Genomic DNA, 20488 nt, shown 5'->3' with positions numbered 1-20488 from the left:
AAAAAAAAAAGTATAATCAAACTCGGCAACAACACACCCAGCAGTTTAACCTCAGTAGTGGAAAATATTTGAAGACAATAATCTTTGATGTTTTAGTAGATTAATTCAGAAAAGCCAACATCACATTTAGCTAACTGAATTCAGGTTTTTTTTTGATGAAGTAACAGAAGTGGTTGATGAGGGTAATGGGGGTTGATGTGGTGTATATGGTCTTCTAAAAGGTATTTCATAAAATGCCACATTATAGCATAAAGTGTCACATTATAGAATTGCCAGCAATGCTGAAGCTCATAGAATAAAAGAGGCGATTGAAACAATGCTACAAAGTTGGCTGAGTGACAGGAAACAAAGTAATGGTAAATGGTTGTATTTTTGGAAAGGAGGGGCTGGGGGAAGGCATACAGTGGGGCTTGAGATGGTTTGATATCAGTGCCACAGCTTTCCTTGACTGATGTTAGGAATCTCGACCTTGGTGTGTAAAGAACACTTTCAAAGTTTACAGCTAATATAAAATTTGCAAGTATTGTGAAATGTTAATTTGTGCTTGGATAGCTTTTGGGAGAAGAGGCAAAGGACACAATTTTAAAGCAGATGTAGGAATATTGAAATCTACAGTATATGTGGTGAAGCTGGCAGGTTTGATTAAGAAAGTGTTGTCATGTTGTTGATATCAGTTTATATTTATTTTTCTCTGCTTAAACTAGCTGTTGCTATTGGTCCATTTGTGTACTTCTGAATCTGTTCCCTTGTTTTTCCAGTTGACAGCATTGATGCCCAGTATTGTGCCAGTACAAATTAAACAGGAGATGCAAATTTTCTTGACGCTGATTCAGTTGGCTGATTTTAGTTTATGGATAACAGTATTTCAGTGCAGCTGGTTAGTTTATTCCATTTGGGTTCCTTGCCTCCATCTGTGATTTGGCGATCACAGCAGCCATCTTAAGTGAGCACTTTTCCTCTTTAGAAATCACTTTTACACCATGAAGGTTTTGGACGTTAAAATCAAATGATAGAAGTTGAAAATTAATTGCCCGTGTTTACCGTTATCAAAATAAGATACAAGTTCTGTCACAACTGACTCCCAAGTGTGGTAATTGATGTCTCGGGCTTTCGTGATTTTTTTTTTCCAGAAATCATGCAGAGTTCTACTCTGCTGGTAGTGTTGAGTATCTTAGTGAGATCTATGAACGTAGGCTAAAGAGTAAAACCTTGTTTCCTACATTTCTCTTGCAAGTGACTGCTGGAGAAAATAATTTCCACAATAGTTTTGGCTGTATGGAATCCACACTGTGCTTTCAGATACATTTGGTTTGCAAATGGATGGAGTCTTTTAAATATAACCCTGCAAAGACCTTCCCCATAATGCTCATAAATGAGATGCCCTTGTAGTTGTTGTTGTCTTCTCTGTTGCCTCTGCTTTTGTTTAGTGTGATGGGTTTTACATTGCATTACCAGAACAAAGCTTAGTTTGCAGCAGAGAAGAAAAGTGTCACAGAAGTATGACAATAACTGGGATTTTTTGCACTTGAGCAGTTTTACTGGCATTCCATCCTTGCTGGGTGTCCCTCTGTGTTTTCTAAACTGCATATGGACGATTTGAGCACAAGAGAAGAAAACTTAGAGTCATAGAGATGTACAGCATGGAAACAGACCCTTCGGTCCAACCTGTCCATGCCGACCAGATATCCCAACCCAACCGAGTCCCACCTGCCAGCGCCCGGCCCATATCCCTCCAAACCCATCCTATTCATACACCCATCCAAATGACTTCTCATCCAACTCATTGCCTACAAACATTTTCCTCTTTTCACCCCATTTTGAAGTTTCAATATTGTTGTGATCTCTGTGAGAATAATGAAAACGTGGAGAGGGTGGGGGGGAGGGATATGGAGAGACTTGGAGCACAGCTGTAATGTCTTGCCCAGAACTTCACGGCAGCCTTTGATGCCTTCAAGGCTGCCAACCCAAATTTTCAGCTGGCAACCTTCCTTGGTTTCCTGACTCCTGCCTTGAAAAGTCTTGATCTACCTCATCCATGACAGAACTTTACAAACATTGTCAAGTATGGTTTAAGAGATGTTCTCACTGTAGTATTCATCTTTTTACTTTAGTCAGTGAGTATTTAACCATCTGCTGGCGTCAGAGGGATCACTTTGCTGGTGCTAGACCAAGGGCCCTCTTTATCCCTTCACAGAAAGCTCATCAGTTCCCATTGTCACAGGAAGTTTGAATTTCACAACCTAATTTAATACGGTATTTATTTATACATAAAAAGTTGAAGTCACCATAGTCTTATCAGACCATAGGGCTGCTCTCTCACTCAAGAGAGATGACTGGTAATGGCTTAACTTGAGAGTTACCTCACCTCAGGTGAAGGAACATTTGAGAAGTACATTCCTTCATGATAACCTCAGCTGTTGGCTTCACACTGCATCACAAACCAGCTGTCCAGCCACCTGACCTAACGGTCCTTCTGTGACCCACAAATATGAAAGTTCAAATCACAAAGCTAGCCACTCAGTTTATTTTGTGCAGCATCTTTTGAATGGCTGTCTTAGTTACTTTCAGTGTTTATGCTTATTTTGTGCATTGCATAGGCTTTGGATAGGATAGGATAACTGTTATTTCATATCAATGACAGTTATCATCTCAGATGAGTAGGTCTGAAACCATTCCTTCTTTCAGATTCACCTGTACCAAATGGTGTTTCTAATCCTTCGTAGATGATTGAAACTCAGAAGTCACTGAGGTCATCAATATCATCAGTGGTGCTTCTCAGTTAAACCTTGGTAGCTTGGAGTCCTTGTGGTGATTATGTACAGTGACAAGGGCAGAAATCTTAAATTCAACATGAGATATCGAAAATTAAGAACAACTTTGAGATGTGACAGCTAATAAAAGACTTTGAAGAGGAAATAGATTAAGATAACAGTTTTTTTTAGTTAAACGTTTGCCCTTGGTTGCCTGCATTAAATTTAAAAACGGTTGTCATTGATGATGCTTGTCACAGACTCATGGCACATTCACTCTCTCACACACATATACACTGCCTGACAGGAATGAAGGTACAGAATTGGGTGATATGATGCTGTTGCTTGTGTTCTGTTTATTCATTTTACATCTATGGCTTGGGCACTTCACAATCGGCTTAATGATTTCCAGAGCAGTAGGCTAAAATAGTCCTTTGAAAGGAAACTGCAAATGTGATGCTAAAATCATTTAGCTGGCTATTTGAACTGTTTAATGTACCCTGCTTTCAATATCTTCCTAATGATCTACTCATGCATAGATAAAATTCAAAAATGCAGCATGAACGCTTCATGATAAAGATACAGAAATAAAAAAATAATAAAGACCCATGGCCATAGACCAGTAGAGGATTAAGTGGTTGTATTGCAGTGATCATTTTTCATTCTGTCCTTGACAAAGGTTGTTGAATAACCTGGAGATGCCGTTAATCATCAGGTGAAATGTGTTTCATAAATTATAAATGTCAAATCGTGTTGGTAAATCAATGCTAAATTTAAAGAGATAGCATCCTTTATTCAACACAGTACCTGGATAGTGATTGAGTTGGTTTAGTTATTCTTTAGGAGGTTTATGCAGTGCCCTTAAATTTCACCAAAGCTTTCAATGACCAGCAATCTTTGATTTGACATTTCTTAGCTTTGTTTATTTGCCCAGGTTTATATGCAACAAAGCAAAAATGACACTATTTTATTTTAATTTTTCAATTATTAGCTTGAAAGTTTCATGACCTCAAAATACTTGTTTGTCTTAAAACCATATAAGTGTTTGCAAGAGACATTACAAAAATTGAGAAATTTGAAATCATTCTATACAAGTATGTCTATAGTGTTTTTGAAGTTCATTTAACATTAATGTCACATCCTTTATTTCTTTGTTAGGTCTTTGTTTTATACTTAAACAGTACAGTAAATATTGGTAATTCATGTAAATGAGCTTACAGTGGAGTATGGTGAAGCTAAATTGCCCATCAGTAAACAGTGCTCTTTGTTAAATGTTACTCATAAATAAGTGGTTATTTTAACTGTTTATTTATTCAGCTCCTTCATTAGATGTAATGGTATACTTTAGCATTTAGTTACATTCCATAAATAGTTACAATTAAAAAGTAATCCAAGTATAATATAGCCAGACATTAATTACAGTAAATTTCTCAGTGCACATCATGGAGGATTGTTCTTATTTCTATGCTGGTGAAAGCCTGTTGATCAGATGAATATAGAATGACTTTGCTGTTCATGCATTTGCTGGCATCTATACAACATAGATTAAAAGGAAAGATCATTGAAAACCTCCTAACTCTTAATAAACATATATTCCATTGAGATAGAAAGATGCCACTTGAAAGATACATATCTCATGGCCAACTAATGAAGGATTGTATCAAATTGAAAGAAAAGATATACCACGCTGCAAAGATTAGTTGTAGTTCATAAGTTTGGAGGAAAAATTAGACACCAGCAAAGGATGACTTCTTTAAAAAGAGAGAATTTGAAGTGTGAGAAACAACAGGCAAGAAATATAAAAATAAACAGCAAAGGTTTCTAGCTTATAAAGAGGAAGAGGGTGGTTCAATGAAACATTAGTCATTTAAAGGTGAGACAGATGTTGTGAAACTTGAAAGGGTTCAGAAAAGATTTATAAGGATGTTGCCAGGGTTGGAGAATTTGAGCGACAGGGAGAGGCTGGACAGGCTTGGGCTGTTTTCCCTGGAGCATCGGAGGCTAAGGGGTGACCTTATAGAGGTTTACAAAATTGAGGGGCATGGATAGGGTAAATAGGCAAAGTCTTTTCCCTGGGGTCAGGGAGTCCAGAACTAGAGGGTATAAGTTTAGGATGAGAGGGGAAAGATATAAAAGAGACCTAAGAAGCAACGTTTTCACACCGAGAGTGGTACGTGTATGGAATGAGCTGCCAGAGGAAGTGGTGGAGGCTGGTACAATTGCAACATTTAAATGGCATTTGGATGGGTATATGAATAGGAAGGGTTTGGAGGGATATGGACCGGGTGCTGGCAGGTGGAACTAGATTGGGTTGGGATATCTGGTCGGCATGGACGGGTTGGACCGAAGGGTCTGTTTCCATGCTATACATTTCTATGACTCTATGACTATGAATTTAATAATGGAAAAAGAGGAAATGGTAGAGACGTTAAATCATAACTTTGTATCTGTCTTCGTATTGAACACGCAAAGTATCTGAAGGATAGCAAAGTCAAGTGGCAAAAATCAGGAACTGAAAACAATCCTAATCATGATGTAAAAAGGTAAACTAATGGAACTGAAGTTATTTTCTAATTAACCCCTCCAGAAGTATTATGATACTTCTTTGGAGCAGATGAGGACTGAACCTGGGCCTTATGGCTCAGAGACAGGGACACTACCACTGCCCTCCCACAGTGCTATTCACTAAAGGAACGAAAAGCTGGCAAATCCGCTGGACTACTGGCATTGTAGTGTCTTAAAAGAAATAGCTCCAGTACCTTCAACTAGTTGTTGAATGTATTGGCTGCAATCTTCCAAAATTCTCTAGATTCTGCAACATTCCAAAGGCCTTAGATAACTGCAAATGTGAAACCGCTATCCAATAGACTACGTGCTCTAACATCTACCATTGGGAAAAAGGCTTGGATCTATTATCAAGGAGGCAGTAGCAGGATATTTAGAAAATTGTAACACAATCAGATGATTTTATGAAAATAAATGTTTGATACATTTATTAGAGGTCTTTGAACATGTAGCAAGCTAGTTGAATAAATTGAGTCCAATACATAAAAAGTGGAGCTGGAAAAACACAGCAAGTCAAACAGCATTGGACAAGCAGTCAATGTTTCTGGTCAGGACCCTTCATGAAGGATGTCCAAAAGACATTTAATAAGATATCACATAAAAAGTTGCTGCACAAGATTATAGCTCAATGATATATTCGCATGGAAATAACAGGAAAGAGTCCAAATAAATTGGTTATTTTCACATGACAAAATTGTTGAGTGCCACAGGGATCAGTGCTTGGGGCCTCAACTATTTATGATCAATGTTAATGACTCTGATGAAGACACAGTCTGTATTGTAGCCAGAATTGCTGCTAATATTAAAATAGTAAGGAAATGAATGTGTGAGGAGGATGCGAAGAATCTGTAAATGGATATGGAACAGTTGGGAAATTAAGTTTAATGTGGGAAAATATGTCGCTGTCTATTTTGATTAGAAGAATAGAAAAGCAGAATATTATGTAATAATTAAATTTATTAAATAAAATAATATTAAATAGAGAGAGCTGCTGAATACTCCAGCATAGAGGGATCTGGGTGTTTTGTGCATACATCGCAGAAGATTAGCTTGCAGGTACAGCTATGACTCTATGATTTGGGGCATCCAAAAGGAACTAACAGAGGAACCAGTCATAAAGCAGCAAATATATCCCTCTCCCTTTCTCCTGATTAAAATTTGGGCACCTGATAAAGTCCACACCTCAGTATTTTGACTACCTTGCAAACCATGAATCTGATAATTTGTTTAAAAGATCTTCCATTGTTATATGACTGTCAGCAATTTGATTCAGCAAAATGATCAGTGAATTGCAAAAATTATCCATGTTTTTGCTTTGTTTTACAGACGTTTGGTCAATACATGGTTTTAGTTCCCTATTTGTGGTGTTTTTTTAAAAATAATTATTTCTGCAGTCATTATTTTTGTGTAGAGGGGTTGGTTGGACTTAAAATGGGATAGAGTTCCAGTTCTGGATTATAGTTCATATATTAACCAGCTTTGTCACTTTTTTTTTAGATTTCTTTCAAAAGAAATCCTCGGTTCTGGTTAGCAGTAAAAAATGAAACAGTTGTGCATTTTGATGATTGCATGTAAACATTTGTATCCATGGTGCAATTTATGGTGTAGTTGGGCTTGATTATCAACGCGTTCCTGAATTCACAATTGCACCATCTTACTTTGGAATATGATCAGAGAAGGCTCACCTAACTGATTTATGAATTGACGGGATTTTTCAATGAGAAAGGGTTGAGCAAGTTGGATGTTTGTTATGGAGCTTTGAAAAACGATGATGATCTGACTGAAGCACACTGTTCTGAGTGAGCTTGACAAGATGGTTATTAGGAGGATCTTTCCTTTCTCTGGGGAATAGGAGGCCCAGTTTAAAAATAAGAGGACAGAAATGAGAATTTCTTCACTGAGCAGGTTATTAGTGTTCAGAATTTTCTTCCCAGAAAACAGTGAAGACTGGTGCCATTAAATATATTCAGAACTTGAGTTAGATTTTTGATTGACATAGGAATTACAGGAGCAGGCAAGAAAGCGTATTTAAGGCCACAATCTGATCAACCACAAACAATTTTAAAATCAGCCACAATCTTGTTCGGCAGAATAGTCTTGAATGACTGGTTGTTACTTTTCTTTCTTATAATCTTACGAACACTGTTCCATCAGTTCCTCCCACATGAAACATATCCTGTATGCATAAATAAGTTATATGTACCACTCATTAGTATAATTAGTGTTCTTTTGTAAGGCTTTTACTTCCATCAAACATTTTTCCTCCCATGAGTTGTGGTACTGTTTTCATTTCAATCCTCACAATTGTAAGAGTCACACTGTAATTTGTTGCTGCAGGAAGACTGGAGTGATGTCACGCAATTGAGAAAGCATGGAAGTCTACAAAAGCTGTATTTATAGGCAGAGGCAAATTAAGTGAGCTGCTTTAAGGAATGGTATTTATCAAGAATTCACCATACATTAATTCTGTTATTGCATGATGATTGGCAAAAGAAGCAGCAAGAGCATGGAAATCTTTGACTTCACTTTCCAGTGAGGCATCACCATTGGAATTGATAGTGCCATCAAAATAACAGTGAGGCAATATGATGTTGTCCATTATTTAGATGTAAATGGTATAACTGTTATTTTGGGAAGGGAAAGATGAGTATTTAAATATAAATATCAAAGTATTGCACTGCTTCACCGTCACTCAAAATCTTTTACACTGGTTAAGGAAGAGTGCATTCCTTTATCCTGCACTTTCAGGTCAAAGATGTGCAGAGATAATGTACACGGAAAAATAGAATTTCAGACTGGATGCAGGAACAGCAAGACCAGGGCTTTACATACTCAAATTTCTAAAAATGAAGAGAATGTGGAAAAGGCTGTTGAAAAAGGATTAGAAACCTTTGGGTTCATAACCAGAGGTTTAAAGTTGAAAGCAAACAAGTCCTGCTTAGGCACCAGCTGGAATATTAATTTGAATTCTGACCATACGTTTTAGGAAAGAACTCAAGGTCTTAGGATGAAGAGGAGATTTATAAGCATGGTACCACGAATGAAAGAATATGCTGAAAGTGGGACAGTTAGGTTAGTGCTTCTTGGTGCAGAGCTGAATCAAGAGAAATTAAGTATGTGTTCATTTTATTGAGTAAATCAGGTGATTCAGTGGTAGAAGAGCTCGCACCCAAAGAGTCAGATTTAAGGTAAATGGCAAAGGAACCACAAGCAAGTTGAGGAAAATTATTTTTGCACAGCAAGGCAATCTGGAAAGCACTGTCTGAAAGAACAGTGGAACCTGATTCAGTGATGACTTACAAAAAGGAGTTGGATGAATGCTTGAAGAGGAAATTTTGTCAGGGTTGGGGGAAGCTTTTCACAGAGACAGCATGCACACTATGAAACAAATGGTATCGTTCTATGATTATAAAATTTCAGCTTCTTTAGTCAGAGAAGAATGGCTTGCTGCATAATGTTGCATTGCTGCAGTTTCCAAAATATTGAACTCGTTAAAGGCAACAAGCAGGTTTTGCATTTTTCCCATGATACATGTCTTACTTGTTTCTTCTCAGAGGTGTTCTTTGTGTCACCCAGTACAAACTCACTACCTTCCAGATTTGTTAATGGTGTTGTTGCTTGTTGGTATAGTAGCATCAGCTGAGCCATCTGTTGGATAGGTTAGATATGGTGAAGTGAATGGTCCTTCCTTTTCATTTTTCAAAGTTTGCATGTAGTAAGGGCAGTGACACGCATAATAATTTTCCAAAAAAAATCAAAACAACTCTAAATATCGAGGTGCTGTTTTAAAGATCTTAATCTAAATGCCATGCCTTCATAAAAGGTGCGTTTCAAGTGAGTAATTTTTTCTCAGTAGCAGAGAAATCAATGTGGCATTTCTAACTGGAAAGACACTTTCCAAGAGATAATTAATAAATGTATTAAAGTCTATTAATGCTGCATAATTTATACAACATAATGTATTCCTGTATAGTATTTCATATAAAGAAGCCTACGTAATAAAGGGTAAATACGAGTACATGATTTGAAAGAATAATTCACCTGATCACAGCTAAATTGTTACATAAACATAATTTAAAAATTTGATTTTGCCCTGTTGTTTGGCGAAGTGAATCAAATGTAATGTTTGGAGAAATTTATCAACGTAATCCTCTACTTTATAAAAGATTTTCCGTTCAATGCCATTTATATTCTTGTCCCAGCTACAGCTGGTTCTTCCTGAAACCACATAGGCGATAGTTTTTTGATGACAATGGATTCTCTCTCTTTTTATTGCTTTGTTATTGGTGTTTTAGCTGTAATTTACGGTAGGGCTTTTATTACAGGCTTAAATAATTCTTCAGTTTTCAATACGTAATTATTCATCAGATGCTTGCCATAATTTACAAATGTTATAAGCTGTACTGCTCAATCTGCAAGTCGAAAACTCTGCCGTGAAAAATCAGTGGTTCAGTAAGTCATGTTGCCTGTTTAAAAAAAAAAGAAACTGTTTCATATCTCAATATCTTTTAATCTGTACATTTCATCAAATGCACATTTGACTGTCCACACTTGCTGATAATTTTTTTCATTCTTGAAAAAATGAGTCCGTGCAGTATTCTGTAACTTTTTATTACTATGTTACACAAATCTTGCAACATCTTTTATTTTACTGTTTTTACTTGGAGTATTGACAGATTGTATGACAAAATAGTAAAAGCTGGAGAGATGTAGAAGAAAATATATTTGACCTAGATTACTGTCGCTTCATACAACCATGCATCAAAGCAACAGGAGACCTATCTCTTGAGATTTGGTTATTTAAAACTGTGACAAATTCACCAAGAATATAGCTAAAATTTCTTTAAGTGGATTTTGAGTATGATCTAATGACAATATTGATTAAGTACTATAGTTGGTAGGAGTTGAAGGATATATTGTTTTGTAAAGGTGGCTGGCACTATACAAGATTAATCAAGTAAGCTTGCTTGACCATTTAAGGTCACAAACTTGAATGACTGTAAATAAACATTTTCAGTGGATTAATTAGCTGCCAGTCTTTGTTAGGCATATCCTAAAGTGATCTAAAGGCTGATTTGTGTGCAGGTTGGCAGAAATAAGCAGTGAATGGCTTTTTTATCCCCTAAAGATTTATTGGCATCTGTAGCTCTTAATACGAGATAAGTGTGAAAGTTTTATTTAATTACATCAGCACTTTTGATAACAATATAGGTACTGTCAATAACCTTCAGGTGATGGCGGAAATTTTGTAACAACGAGTTTTATCATATCATTTGGCCAGGATGACCAGCGTGAGTCGAGATTAACGCTTCGTCCACCAAGTTTAGCAACGCCATATGCTCCTGTTCAGAACTGGCAGCACCAACCAGAGAAGCTTATCTTTGAATCTTGTGGCTATGAGGCTAACGTGAGTATGTAGTCCTTGAATTCACTGTTTGCTTTGTTCAGTGCTATTCTCCATAAACAGAATGTTTACGAGTTTTGGATTGCAAGTTTGATACTCATTTCAGCCATTAGTCCTTTTTAAATTGTGATCTGAAGCATTATTGGAGTCAGAAGCCCACTGGGTATTGTTGTTACTGTTTCCATTGACTTCACCATGTTCTTCATTAGGCTAACCTCTTTACAAAGTGATTATACAGCCTAAGATGAGTAGCATGCTTCCTTTGTGAATAGTCATACTATGGATATTATTGCCATCAAAACTCTAAATAAAGTACGTAAACCAGCAAACCTGTTCCAAATTCAACCATTAGTTTACGCACAGATATATACAGTAGTTCCCCTTGAATTACTTGTTGCTGACCTGGTGCAAATGCAGTTTTTAATTCAGAGGATTAAACACACAGTACTAACGGGTCTTCTGTGACATCATTTGAGTATCTTAAGTCTACAGTGTGCTGTGATCTTGCAGTAGGCGAAAGTGAGGACGGCAGATGCTGGAGATTAGAGTCAAGATTAGAGTGGTGCTAGAAAAGCACAGCAGGTCAGGCAGCATCCAAGGAGCAGAAAAATCGTTGTTTCAGGCAGGAGCCCTTCATCAGGAATGACCTCTCATTCCTGATGAAGGGCTCCTGCCCAAAATGTCAATTTTCCTGTTCCTCAGATGCTGCCTGACTTGTTGTGCATTTCCAGCACCACTGTAATCTTGACTCTGACCTTAGTGCTGACCACTACTTAGGAACTTTACTTTGGATATGTATTCTTACAAAGTCACATTTTGGGTTTGGAAACTTCCCTAGTTTGTTAGCTGCTGGACATTTCTGCAGTCTTAGCTTTACAGCTATACATTTTTAATAAGCTTGTGACTTCTTATTGACTCATCTTCTAAAAGAAATATTGTGAATTGCTTTTTCATTTGTTGCAGTATTTGGGTTCCATGCTGATTAAAGAACTAAAGGGGACTGAATCAACACAAGATGCTTGTGCAAAGATGAGGGTTTGTATCTGTTGGTCACAAATTGGGGCAGTATTTTGGAATAAAGTATGATTGAATGTTTTAACATTTCTTTTGTTCTGTTGTCTAGAAATCGACTGAACAAATGAAAAAGATCCCAACTATTTTCCTCTCCATCACATATAAGGGTGTAAAATTCATTGATGCCTTCAACAAGGTAATTGGACAATTAGTAAATATCATTACTTTCATTGTATCTTATGTATCCTGTCTTTAATGTTTTCTTTCTCTTAGATTTGTGGAGTGCAGAAAAATAAATATTGGACTTCACATTTGATTTAGATTTACAATACATCTATTTCACCTTGAATGCAGTAACATACAACTTTTTTTTTTAAAGATTGTTCCTATTTCACTTTACAAATGTAAATCCACTGCTTAGAACCATGATTTTTTAGCTGTCAAACCCTCTAAAATATTTGTTTCTTATTTCTTACTGAGTATTAATCTGCTGTGGGTTTGTTCAATTTCTCATCTGTCCTGTTGACATTTATTGGCATTGTTATGCTCACCAGTTCACTTATTGAATGCCTATTTCAAACTGGATGGCTCCTGATTCATTATCTTTTAACATTTAATTTTTGTACTGTAAGTTATTATGGACTGAAATCATACATCTAAGATCTAGAAATTGCTCTGTTGTCTTTGGACTCACTGTCCATTAATCATTATATATTTGTATGGAACACAATGTGAGCAGTTCTGTCTCCAGATTGCCATGACACTTCCTTGTGTGTTTAACTGTCTGTAATTATGAAACATTTGAGTCTTCTGCATTGGCAGTTTTATTTTTTTAAATTCTTGGATACACTCTTATAAAAGATGTACTTATTAATATATTTGTGTCTACGTATGCACTCACTGTCAAAAATATCTCCTGACTTGACGTAGGATACAGATTTCCTGTCCCTGCCGATTTTTTTTTTATTATTGTTTCAAATGTCTTTGCAACTCTCATGGTCCAAACTATCTTTTATTTATCAGGCTTCCAGTTGAGGTTTGTCATTATATCACCCCCATTTGTTCTGTTACTTCCAGTGCTACTGCACACTGCTGCTGACAGTGTAAAATTTTCCATTCTCTGCCAATGTAACAAATTCATATTGATAGCAGAGACCCATTGTGGATAGGTCATTTATGTAGCCTTAAATGCTTTGTAGCAAAGAGAAATTGAGCAGCAAGCAAAGCCTTGATACAGGGAAATGTTGCCCTTAAATTGGCCTTGCACTTTGTACAGGAAAAATCAAAATCCATGACAGCCATACTCAACATTCCACAAGCAATACAAAACTACTGTTGTCCTGTTGTGTGTTGTCCAGTGCAGTGGTGCAGCCAGCTAGTCTATCTATTTATCTTGTACAATGATAATTCACAAGTTACTCGGTCAACATCTTTCCCTGCCAAGAGGAGAACAGGCAAAAAGTGGAAGTATCAAAAGCAATACCTCTCCCAGGCGTCCCAGAAGGTGGTTAAAAGACACTGATTTACCTTGGAGAAGTCCTAGCCTGTTATGCAGGTGGTGCACTATAGATCAAAGTGGCTGCTTTTGGAGGAGGCAATGTACCTACCAGAGAGAAGACCATTGGTTAATAGTTTTAATTAAATCCTTTGATTTGTGATAGTAGGAGCAACTCAGTTAAATTACTAACGCTTTATCTTGCTGTCAACCATCCTTGATGTATTTTTATATGATATGACCAGCAAGTTGAAAGTGACTTTTTCTGACAAAGTGTTGCACAAAGTAAATATATTTGCATTTCTCCATAACACCACTGCCCCAGCACCACCCAAACCAGGCTTTGAATTTCTTTTATCAACTTTCTGACCTATTTAATCATGTTAATTTGTTTCTTTCACAGAATATTATTGCTGAACATGAAATCCGCAATATTTCCTGTGCAGCCCAGGATCCTGAAGATCTCTGTACTTTTGCTTACATCACTAAAGACCTGCAGACAAATCACCACTATTGTCATGTTTTCAGCACACTTGATGTAGTATGTAATTATGATTTTTTTTTTTAAAATGAGTAATTAAGAGATGTTCATTTTGTTTCTCAGGATGGCATGACAATAGCTTTCAGTTCCTGGGCAATTGCTTCCCTGTGGCCAAATTGGACTTAGGTTGAATCATAGAATCCCTACAATATGGAAGCAGGCCATTTGGCCCATCGAGTCTACACCAACCCTGAGAAGCGCATCCCATCCAGATCCACCCTCGCACCCTATCCCTGTGACCCTGCATTTCCCATGGCTAATCCACCTAGCCTGCACATTCCTGGGCACTATGGGCAATTTAGTATGGCCATCCCACATAACCTGCACATTTTTGGACTGTGGGAGGAAACTGGAGCACCCGGAGGGAACCCATGCAGACACGGGTAGAACGTGCAAACTCAGCCCATCGAGTCTGTTCCACCATTCCATCATAGCTGATAAGTTTCTCAACCCCATTCTCCCCGTAACCCTTGATTCTCTTTCCAGTCAAGAATGTACCTATCTCTGTTTTAAATATACTCAATGACTTGGCCTCTACAGCCTTTGTGCCAGTGAATTCTATAGATCCACCACTCTCTGGCTGAAGAAGTTCTCCTTATCTCCATTCTAAAAGATCTTCCCTTTACTCTTAGGCTGTGCCCTTGGGTCCTAGTCTCTCCTACCAATGAAAGCATCTTCTCAAATCCATTCTGTCCAGGCCATTCAGTATTCTGTAAGTTTCAAGTAGATCCCCCTCATCTTTCTAAACTCCATCGAGTATGGACCCAGAGTCCTCAAACATTCCTCATATGTTAAACTGTTCATTCCTGGAACTATTCTCTTGAAGCTCCTTTGAACACGCTCCAGGGCCAGTACATCCTTCCTGAGATATGGAGCCCAAAACTGCACACAATTACTCCAAATGGTGTCTGACCGGAGCCTTCTAGATCGTCATGTACATCCCTGCTTTTATATTCAGGTCCGCAAAATAAATGTCATCATTGTAAGTGCCTTCTTAACTACTGACTCAACCTGCAAGTTTACCTTGAGAGAATCCTGGACTAGAACTCCCAAGTCTCTTTGCACTTCAGACTTTTGAATTTTTACCCCATTTAGAAAATAGTCAATGCCTCCATTCTTCCTACCAAGGTGCATGATCTCACACTTTCCCACATTGTACTCCATCTGCCACTTCTTTGCCCACTCTCCTAACCTGTCCATATCCTTCTGCAGCCCCCTGCCTCCTCAATGCTACCTGTCCATCTACCTATCTTTGTATCATCTGCAAGCTTAGCCAAAATGCCCTCAGTTCCTTCATCTCGATCGTTAATGTATAAAAGTGAAAGGTTGGTGGTTCCAACATTGAGCCTTGTGGTGCACCACTTGTCATGGGCTGCCATCCTGAGAAGGACCCTTTTATCTCCACTCTCTGTTTTCTGCCCGACAGCCTAGCTTCTATCCATGCTAGTACCTTGCCTGTAACACCATGGGCTTTTATCTTACTCAGTAGCCTCCTGTGTGACACCTTGTCAAAGGCCTTCTTGAAGTCTAGGTAGACAACATCCATTGGCTTTTTTGGGTCTAACCTGCAGATTTTGTCAGGCATGACCAATCCATGATGAAACCATGCTAAATTTGCCTTATTTTGCCATACCCTTCCAAGTATTCAGAAATCTCATCCTTCATGATGGATTCTAGGACCTTACCCATGACTGAGGTTAGGCTAATTGGTCTGTAATTTTCCACCTTCTGCCTTACTCCCTTTTTAAACAGGGGTGTTACATTAGCAATTTTCCAGCCCTCTGGCACCCTCCCTGGTTCTAGTGAATCCTGAAAGATCACTACTGATGTCTCCACTATCTCTTTAGTTATCTCCCTTAGAACTCTGGGTGCTGTCCATCTGGTCCGGGTCATTTATCCACCATCAGGCCATTGTTTCTCAAGCACCTGCTCCTTGGTGATGCCACCATACTCAACTCTGCCCCCTCATTCTCCCAAATATTTGGTAAATTACTTGTGTCTTCCACTGTGAGGTTCTCCACTACCTATGCCCCCACTTAACAAAAGGAATGCTCATCTATAGTGTTCACAAGTAGTCGCAGGTTGTTTTTCATTTAAAAGAAAGTTCACCATGAGCTAGTTGTTCTGTTGATTGGAGGAACCACCATCAATGTTTTTCAAGGCTCTCAACTCTTGCTATTTGCTGAAAGCATTGAACAATTGAATAAGAATTGAGAAAATGCAGCATGTTTTCTCAGTTAGTGGTAGTAATAAGCAAATATGGTGAACATGACTGAGAGATCTATGGCAGATTCTTGTCTTTTTCTAAAAGGATCTCTTTGAAGCCTCTTCAGGATTTAGTTACTGTAGTGTCTTGTCCAGTATGGTCCCGAATGTAAAACTTTATCACATTTCAGATTCACTCAAAATTAATTAACACTACTGTTGTGATTTTTTACAACCTGAATTTAATTTGGTACAGTCTTTGATGACTAATTGTTCGACATAAATGTCCTTGCATGGAGTCCAGGGCTTACTATGACAGTGAATAATTGCATTAAGCCCGTTTGTGTTCACCTTGACTTTTATACAGTGATGATGATAATTCACCATGTTATTTGATGAAAGGTCATCCACACCCTCATTGTGAGTATAACACAGTAGGAAGGATTGTACTCTGACTTAACATAAAAAGCATATAAAGTAGGAGCAGGAGTAGGACATTTGACCACTTGAGCTTGCTCTGCCATTCAATTTGGTTTGTTTAACCCTTGAACTTTATCTAACTTCTTCTTGAAAACATTTAATGTTTTGGCTATGCGCATTTTCTATGGCAGAGAATTCTACAGGCTCATCATTCTCCAAATGTAGAAATTTCTCCTCATCTCAGTCCTAAATGACCTATCTGATATCTTCAGACTGTGACTCCTGGTTCTGAACTTGGTCAACAGAGCATTCTTCCTGTGTTTAATCTGCCTAGTCCTATTAGAATTTTATAGGTTTCTATGCGATACCCTCTTCATTCTTCTAAACTCGAGTGAATGAAGTCCCCAACAATCCTGTCTCTCATTCATCAGTCCTGCTATCTATGCAGTCAGTCTGGTAAATTTTGGTGTATTCCCTCCATATCCAGAACATCCTTCCTTAGATAAGGCAACCAAAACTGCACAATATTTCAGTTGGAGTATCACGAGGGCCCTGTACAATTTGCAGCACGATATCCCCACTCCTGTACCCGATTCTTCTCATTATGAAGGCCAATATACCATTTGATATCTTCACTGCCTGCTGCACCTGTATATTTACTTTCTGTGACCGGTGACACCCAGGTCTCCCTCTTTCCCAATCCATCACCGTTCAGAAAATTATCTGCCTTCCTGATTTTGCTGCCAAAGTAGATAACCTCACATTTATACACCTTATTCTGGCATGCATTTACTCACTCACTCAACCTGTCCAAATCACACTGAAACATCTCTGCATTCACCTCACAATTCACCCTCTACCCAACTGTGTCATCTGTAAACTGGGAGATATTACATTCCGTCATCTAAATCACTAATATACGTTGTAAATAGCTGCGGTCCAAGCACTGTTCCCTATGGTACCCCACTAGTCAGTTATCTATTCATAATCTTTGTACTTTGTCTGCTAACCAGTTTTCTATCCACATCAGTACACCAACCCTAATCACATGTAACTTACTTTACCATGCTAATCTCTGAGGATTATTGAGTACTCTGAGGATTATTAAGCCCTGAGGATTTATCTGCCTTTCATCTTAGTAATTTCCCCAGCACCATTTCCCAACTAATACTGATTTTCTTCGGTTTAACTCTTTCACTGGACCTTGTGTTCCCCAGTATTTTTTTTGGAATGTTATTTGTGTCCTCTTTTGTGAAGACAGATCCAAAACACGAAATAATTGGCCTGCTGTCTCACTGTTCTCCACTTTAACATCCCTGTTTCTGCCAGCAAGGAATCTACATTGTCTTCACTAATCTTTTTCTCCTCACAAGCTCTTGAAGCTTCTACAACCACTTTGTATGTTTCCGGCAAGCTTATTCTCACACTTCCTTTTCCCCTCTCAATCAATCCCTTTGTTCTCCTTTGCTGAAATATAAACTGCTCCCAACTGGGTGGTCTGTTTCATTTGGCCAGTTTGTCTGCCTCCTCTTTGGACCTAATGCTATCCTTAATTTACCTTATTAGCCTTGGTGAGGTCACCTTCCCAGTTTTCTGTTTGTGACAGAGTGGAATGAACAACTGTTGTATTTCCTCCAAGTGCTCTTTAACTGTTTGGTATCTTAAAAAATTCTGTCAGATTGTGGTCACTCTTTCCCAAGTGGCACCACAAAGTCCTCTTGCCAATTGTTCCTTTCTCATTACACAACACCAGACTAGGATGGCCGTTCTCTAGTTGGTTCCTCACCATATTGATCTATTTCATCCTATACACATTCCTGGAATTTCTCTTATACAGTTGTGTTGCTGATTTGATTTGACCATGGGAATTAACGGTTTGGGCACCTCACTACAATAGAATTGTTTTTCAATTTGATTAGTAAGAGTTTGGTTTGTTGGCATAATAAAATTAGTAAGAACAATGCAAGTTACTGTACTATATGGCATTGCAACTTGAAATAAAGGCTAAAGTAATAACTCACTCATTATTTTCTGTTCTCTTTCCCAGAATTTAACGTATGAAATCATCCTTACACTAGGACAGGCATTTGAAGTGGCATACCAGCTTGCATTGCAAGCCCAGAAACCTGGTCGGAAGTCATTTCTCACAGCTGAGCCAGAGACAGAGGAAATGAGGTCATCTAAACCAGTTCCTAAACCACGATCCAGCATGAGAAAATCTACTGTAAGTACCCATAAATCCTTGTGTGTTCAGGATGGAGTTCAGCCTTTTGTACATTGAATACATACATTGAATACAAATGACTGAACATTTTCATTGTGAGAGCCATGACATTGAGGAAAACAAATTTATGGTTACACTTTTTAACCTTTTCAGCAGCATACCCTGAATGACTGAAACAGATAAAACAGTGTATTTTTCAAATTCATTCAAGAGATGTAAGCTTCACTGGCTTTGCCAGCTCTTTCTGCTAGTCTGTAGTTGCCCTGGAGAAGATGGTGATGTGCTGTCTTCTTGAACTGCTGTTGTTCATAGGGTGTAGCTATGTTTACAATGCTGTTTGGAAGATAATTCCATGATGTTGACCCAGCAACAGGAATGGCAATTTTTTTTTCCAAGTCAGGATTGTGAGCCGCTTAGGGGAGAATTTGCATGGGATCGTGCTCCGTGTATTTGCTGCCCTTGACCTTGCATTTGGTCGTGGTCATGGTTGCGGGTTTGGAAGTTCTGTCTGTGATGTCATTATGAATTTTTGTAGCGTGTCTTGTGAATAGTACACACTGCTCCTACTGAGTGTCAATGATGAAGTGGACATGGTACCAGTCAAACAAACTGATTGTCCTGGAAGGTGTCAAGCTTCTGGAGAGTTGTTGGAGGTGTACTTATCCAGGCAAATGGAGAATATTCCATCACAGTCTTGACTTGTAGATGGTGGATAGGCTTTGGGTAGTAAATTGAATTGCTCACTGCACAATTCCTACCCTCTGAACTGTTCTTTGTGCCACAGCTGCTGAGTTTCTCCAGCAGTTTCTATTTTTGTTTCCGATCTCCAGCATCCACAGTTCTTTATTTTATTCTGGTTAAATTCTGTCTTGTTTGAGATGGTGATTGAATGGAACTTGCATGCAACAACTATGGTTTCTGAGTAAGGCTAGCCAGATGACAAAGATGAGAATGTTGCAGTCTTGGGGGAAGAGTGTGGTGGTACAGGATCACCACAGTCTGCCACACGTTAGAACTTTAAAATACACCATAAAATACCTGAACTATAAGATGACTTAACAAAGTTGGTGAAATTGAGAATTGCTGAAGAAGAATATTACATTAAAAATATTATTTCAAGTTTTAAATAGAGTTAGATTCTCACCAGTGACCTTGTAGTGTGATTTTCTTTAATATTAATAAAGAGCAATGTAATTTTCTCAACACACAAAATGTCAGCAAAATGTTTCTGTACAGTGGCAATTCTTCCTGGTTTGTTGGGATGAAAGTTGACACCACTCAGTAGTTATTGTTTTAAACCAGAAATAGAGGTAGAGTAGTTTAGAACCTCAGCGTTTGTTGTAAGGTGCCTTTGATAGAAGATAAAACGTCTGCTTGTAGACTGTGCCAAGTAACAGCTAGTCAAAGCTCCAGACTTGAAACAAGATATTTTACAAGAATCACGTCTCTCATCTTAATTTATAGAAATCTTTTCCACAGATATAATGAAATGGCTTCAGTTATTTTTTTAGAAAGTGAGCAGATTCTGAAAAACGTGAGCATGCTTAAAATATCGCTCATAACATTGAATGAATGATTTATTGTCATGTGTCTTACAACAAGAAGAACATTAAAATATAGCGAAAAGCTTTTCCAATTTTGCCATGATCTGGCGCCACTTCGAACAATTTGAGAGTAAGGTGGAAGAAAAAAACAAAGGTAAAGCTTAGAGAGAGTTCTGTGCTGTTATTTGTATAATGCATTATAGTGGGCAGTAGTTGATTAATGAATCAATAAGTTCAACAAATGTATTTTTCTGCTGATCTGAAAGTGGTGACCTGGCTGAATTTTACAGAATGCTGTAACTGGTTCACTAATGACTCTGCTGTCG

The 20488-nt window shown here is 38.0% G+C and overlaps 1 protein-coding gene across 12 annotated transcripts in view; it reads left to right on the top strand.

The window, feature by feature from the left end:
* LOC122563265 (ankyrin repeat and SAM domain-containing protein 1A-like) overlaps positions 1–20488 on the top strand; it is a 355050-nt gene that overhangs the window by 320335 nt on the left and 14227 nt on the right. For all 12 annotated transcript variants that reach the window (XR_006315548.1, XM_043716916.1, XM_043716914.1 and 9 more), the window contains 5 exons: positions 10597–10722; positions 11683–11754; positions 11843–11929; positions 13632–13769; positions 18442–18618. Coding sequence is in view for 11 of the 12 variants with exons in the window: in XM_043716916.1 (XP_043572851.1) it covers positions 10597–10722; positions 11683–11754; positions 11843–11929; positions 13632–13769; positions 18442–18618 (600 nt within the window). In the remaining variant the exon portion in view is untranslated. The remainder of the gene's footprint in view (positions 1–10596; positions 10723–11682; positions 11755–11842; positions 11930–13631; positions 13770–18441; positions 18619–20488) is intronic.

The sequence above is a fragment of the Chiloscyllium plagiosum genome, chromosome 26 (assembly GCF_004010195.1).
Source record: "Chiloscyllium plagiosum isolate BGI_BamShark_2017 chromosome 26, ASM401019v2, whole genome shotgun sequence".
Taxonomy (NCBI): domain Eukaryota; kingdom Metazoa; phylum Chordata; class Chondrichthyes; order Orectolobiformes; family Hemiscylliidae; genus Chiloscyllium; species Chiloscyllium plagiosum.
This window is presented reverse-complemented; position numbering and strand designations above follow the sequence as displayed.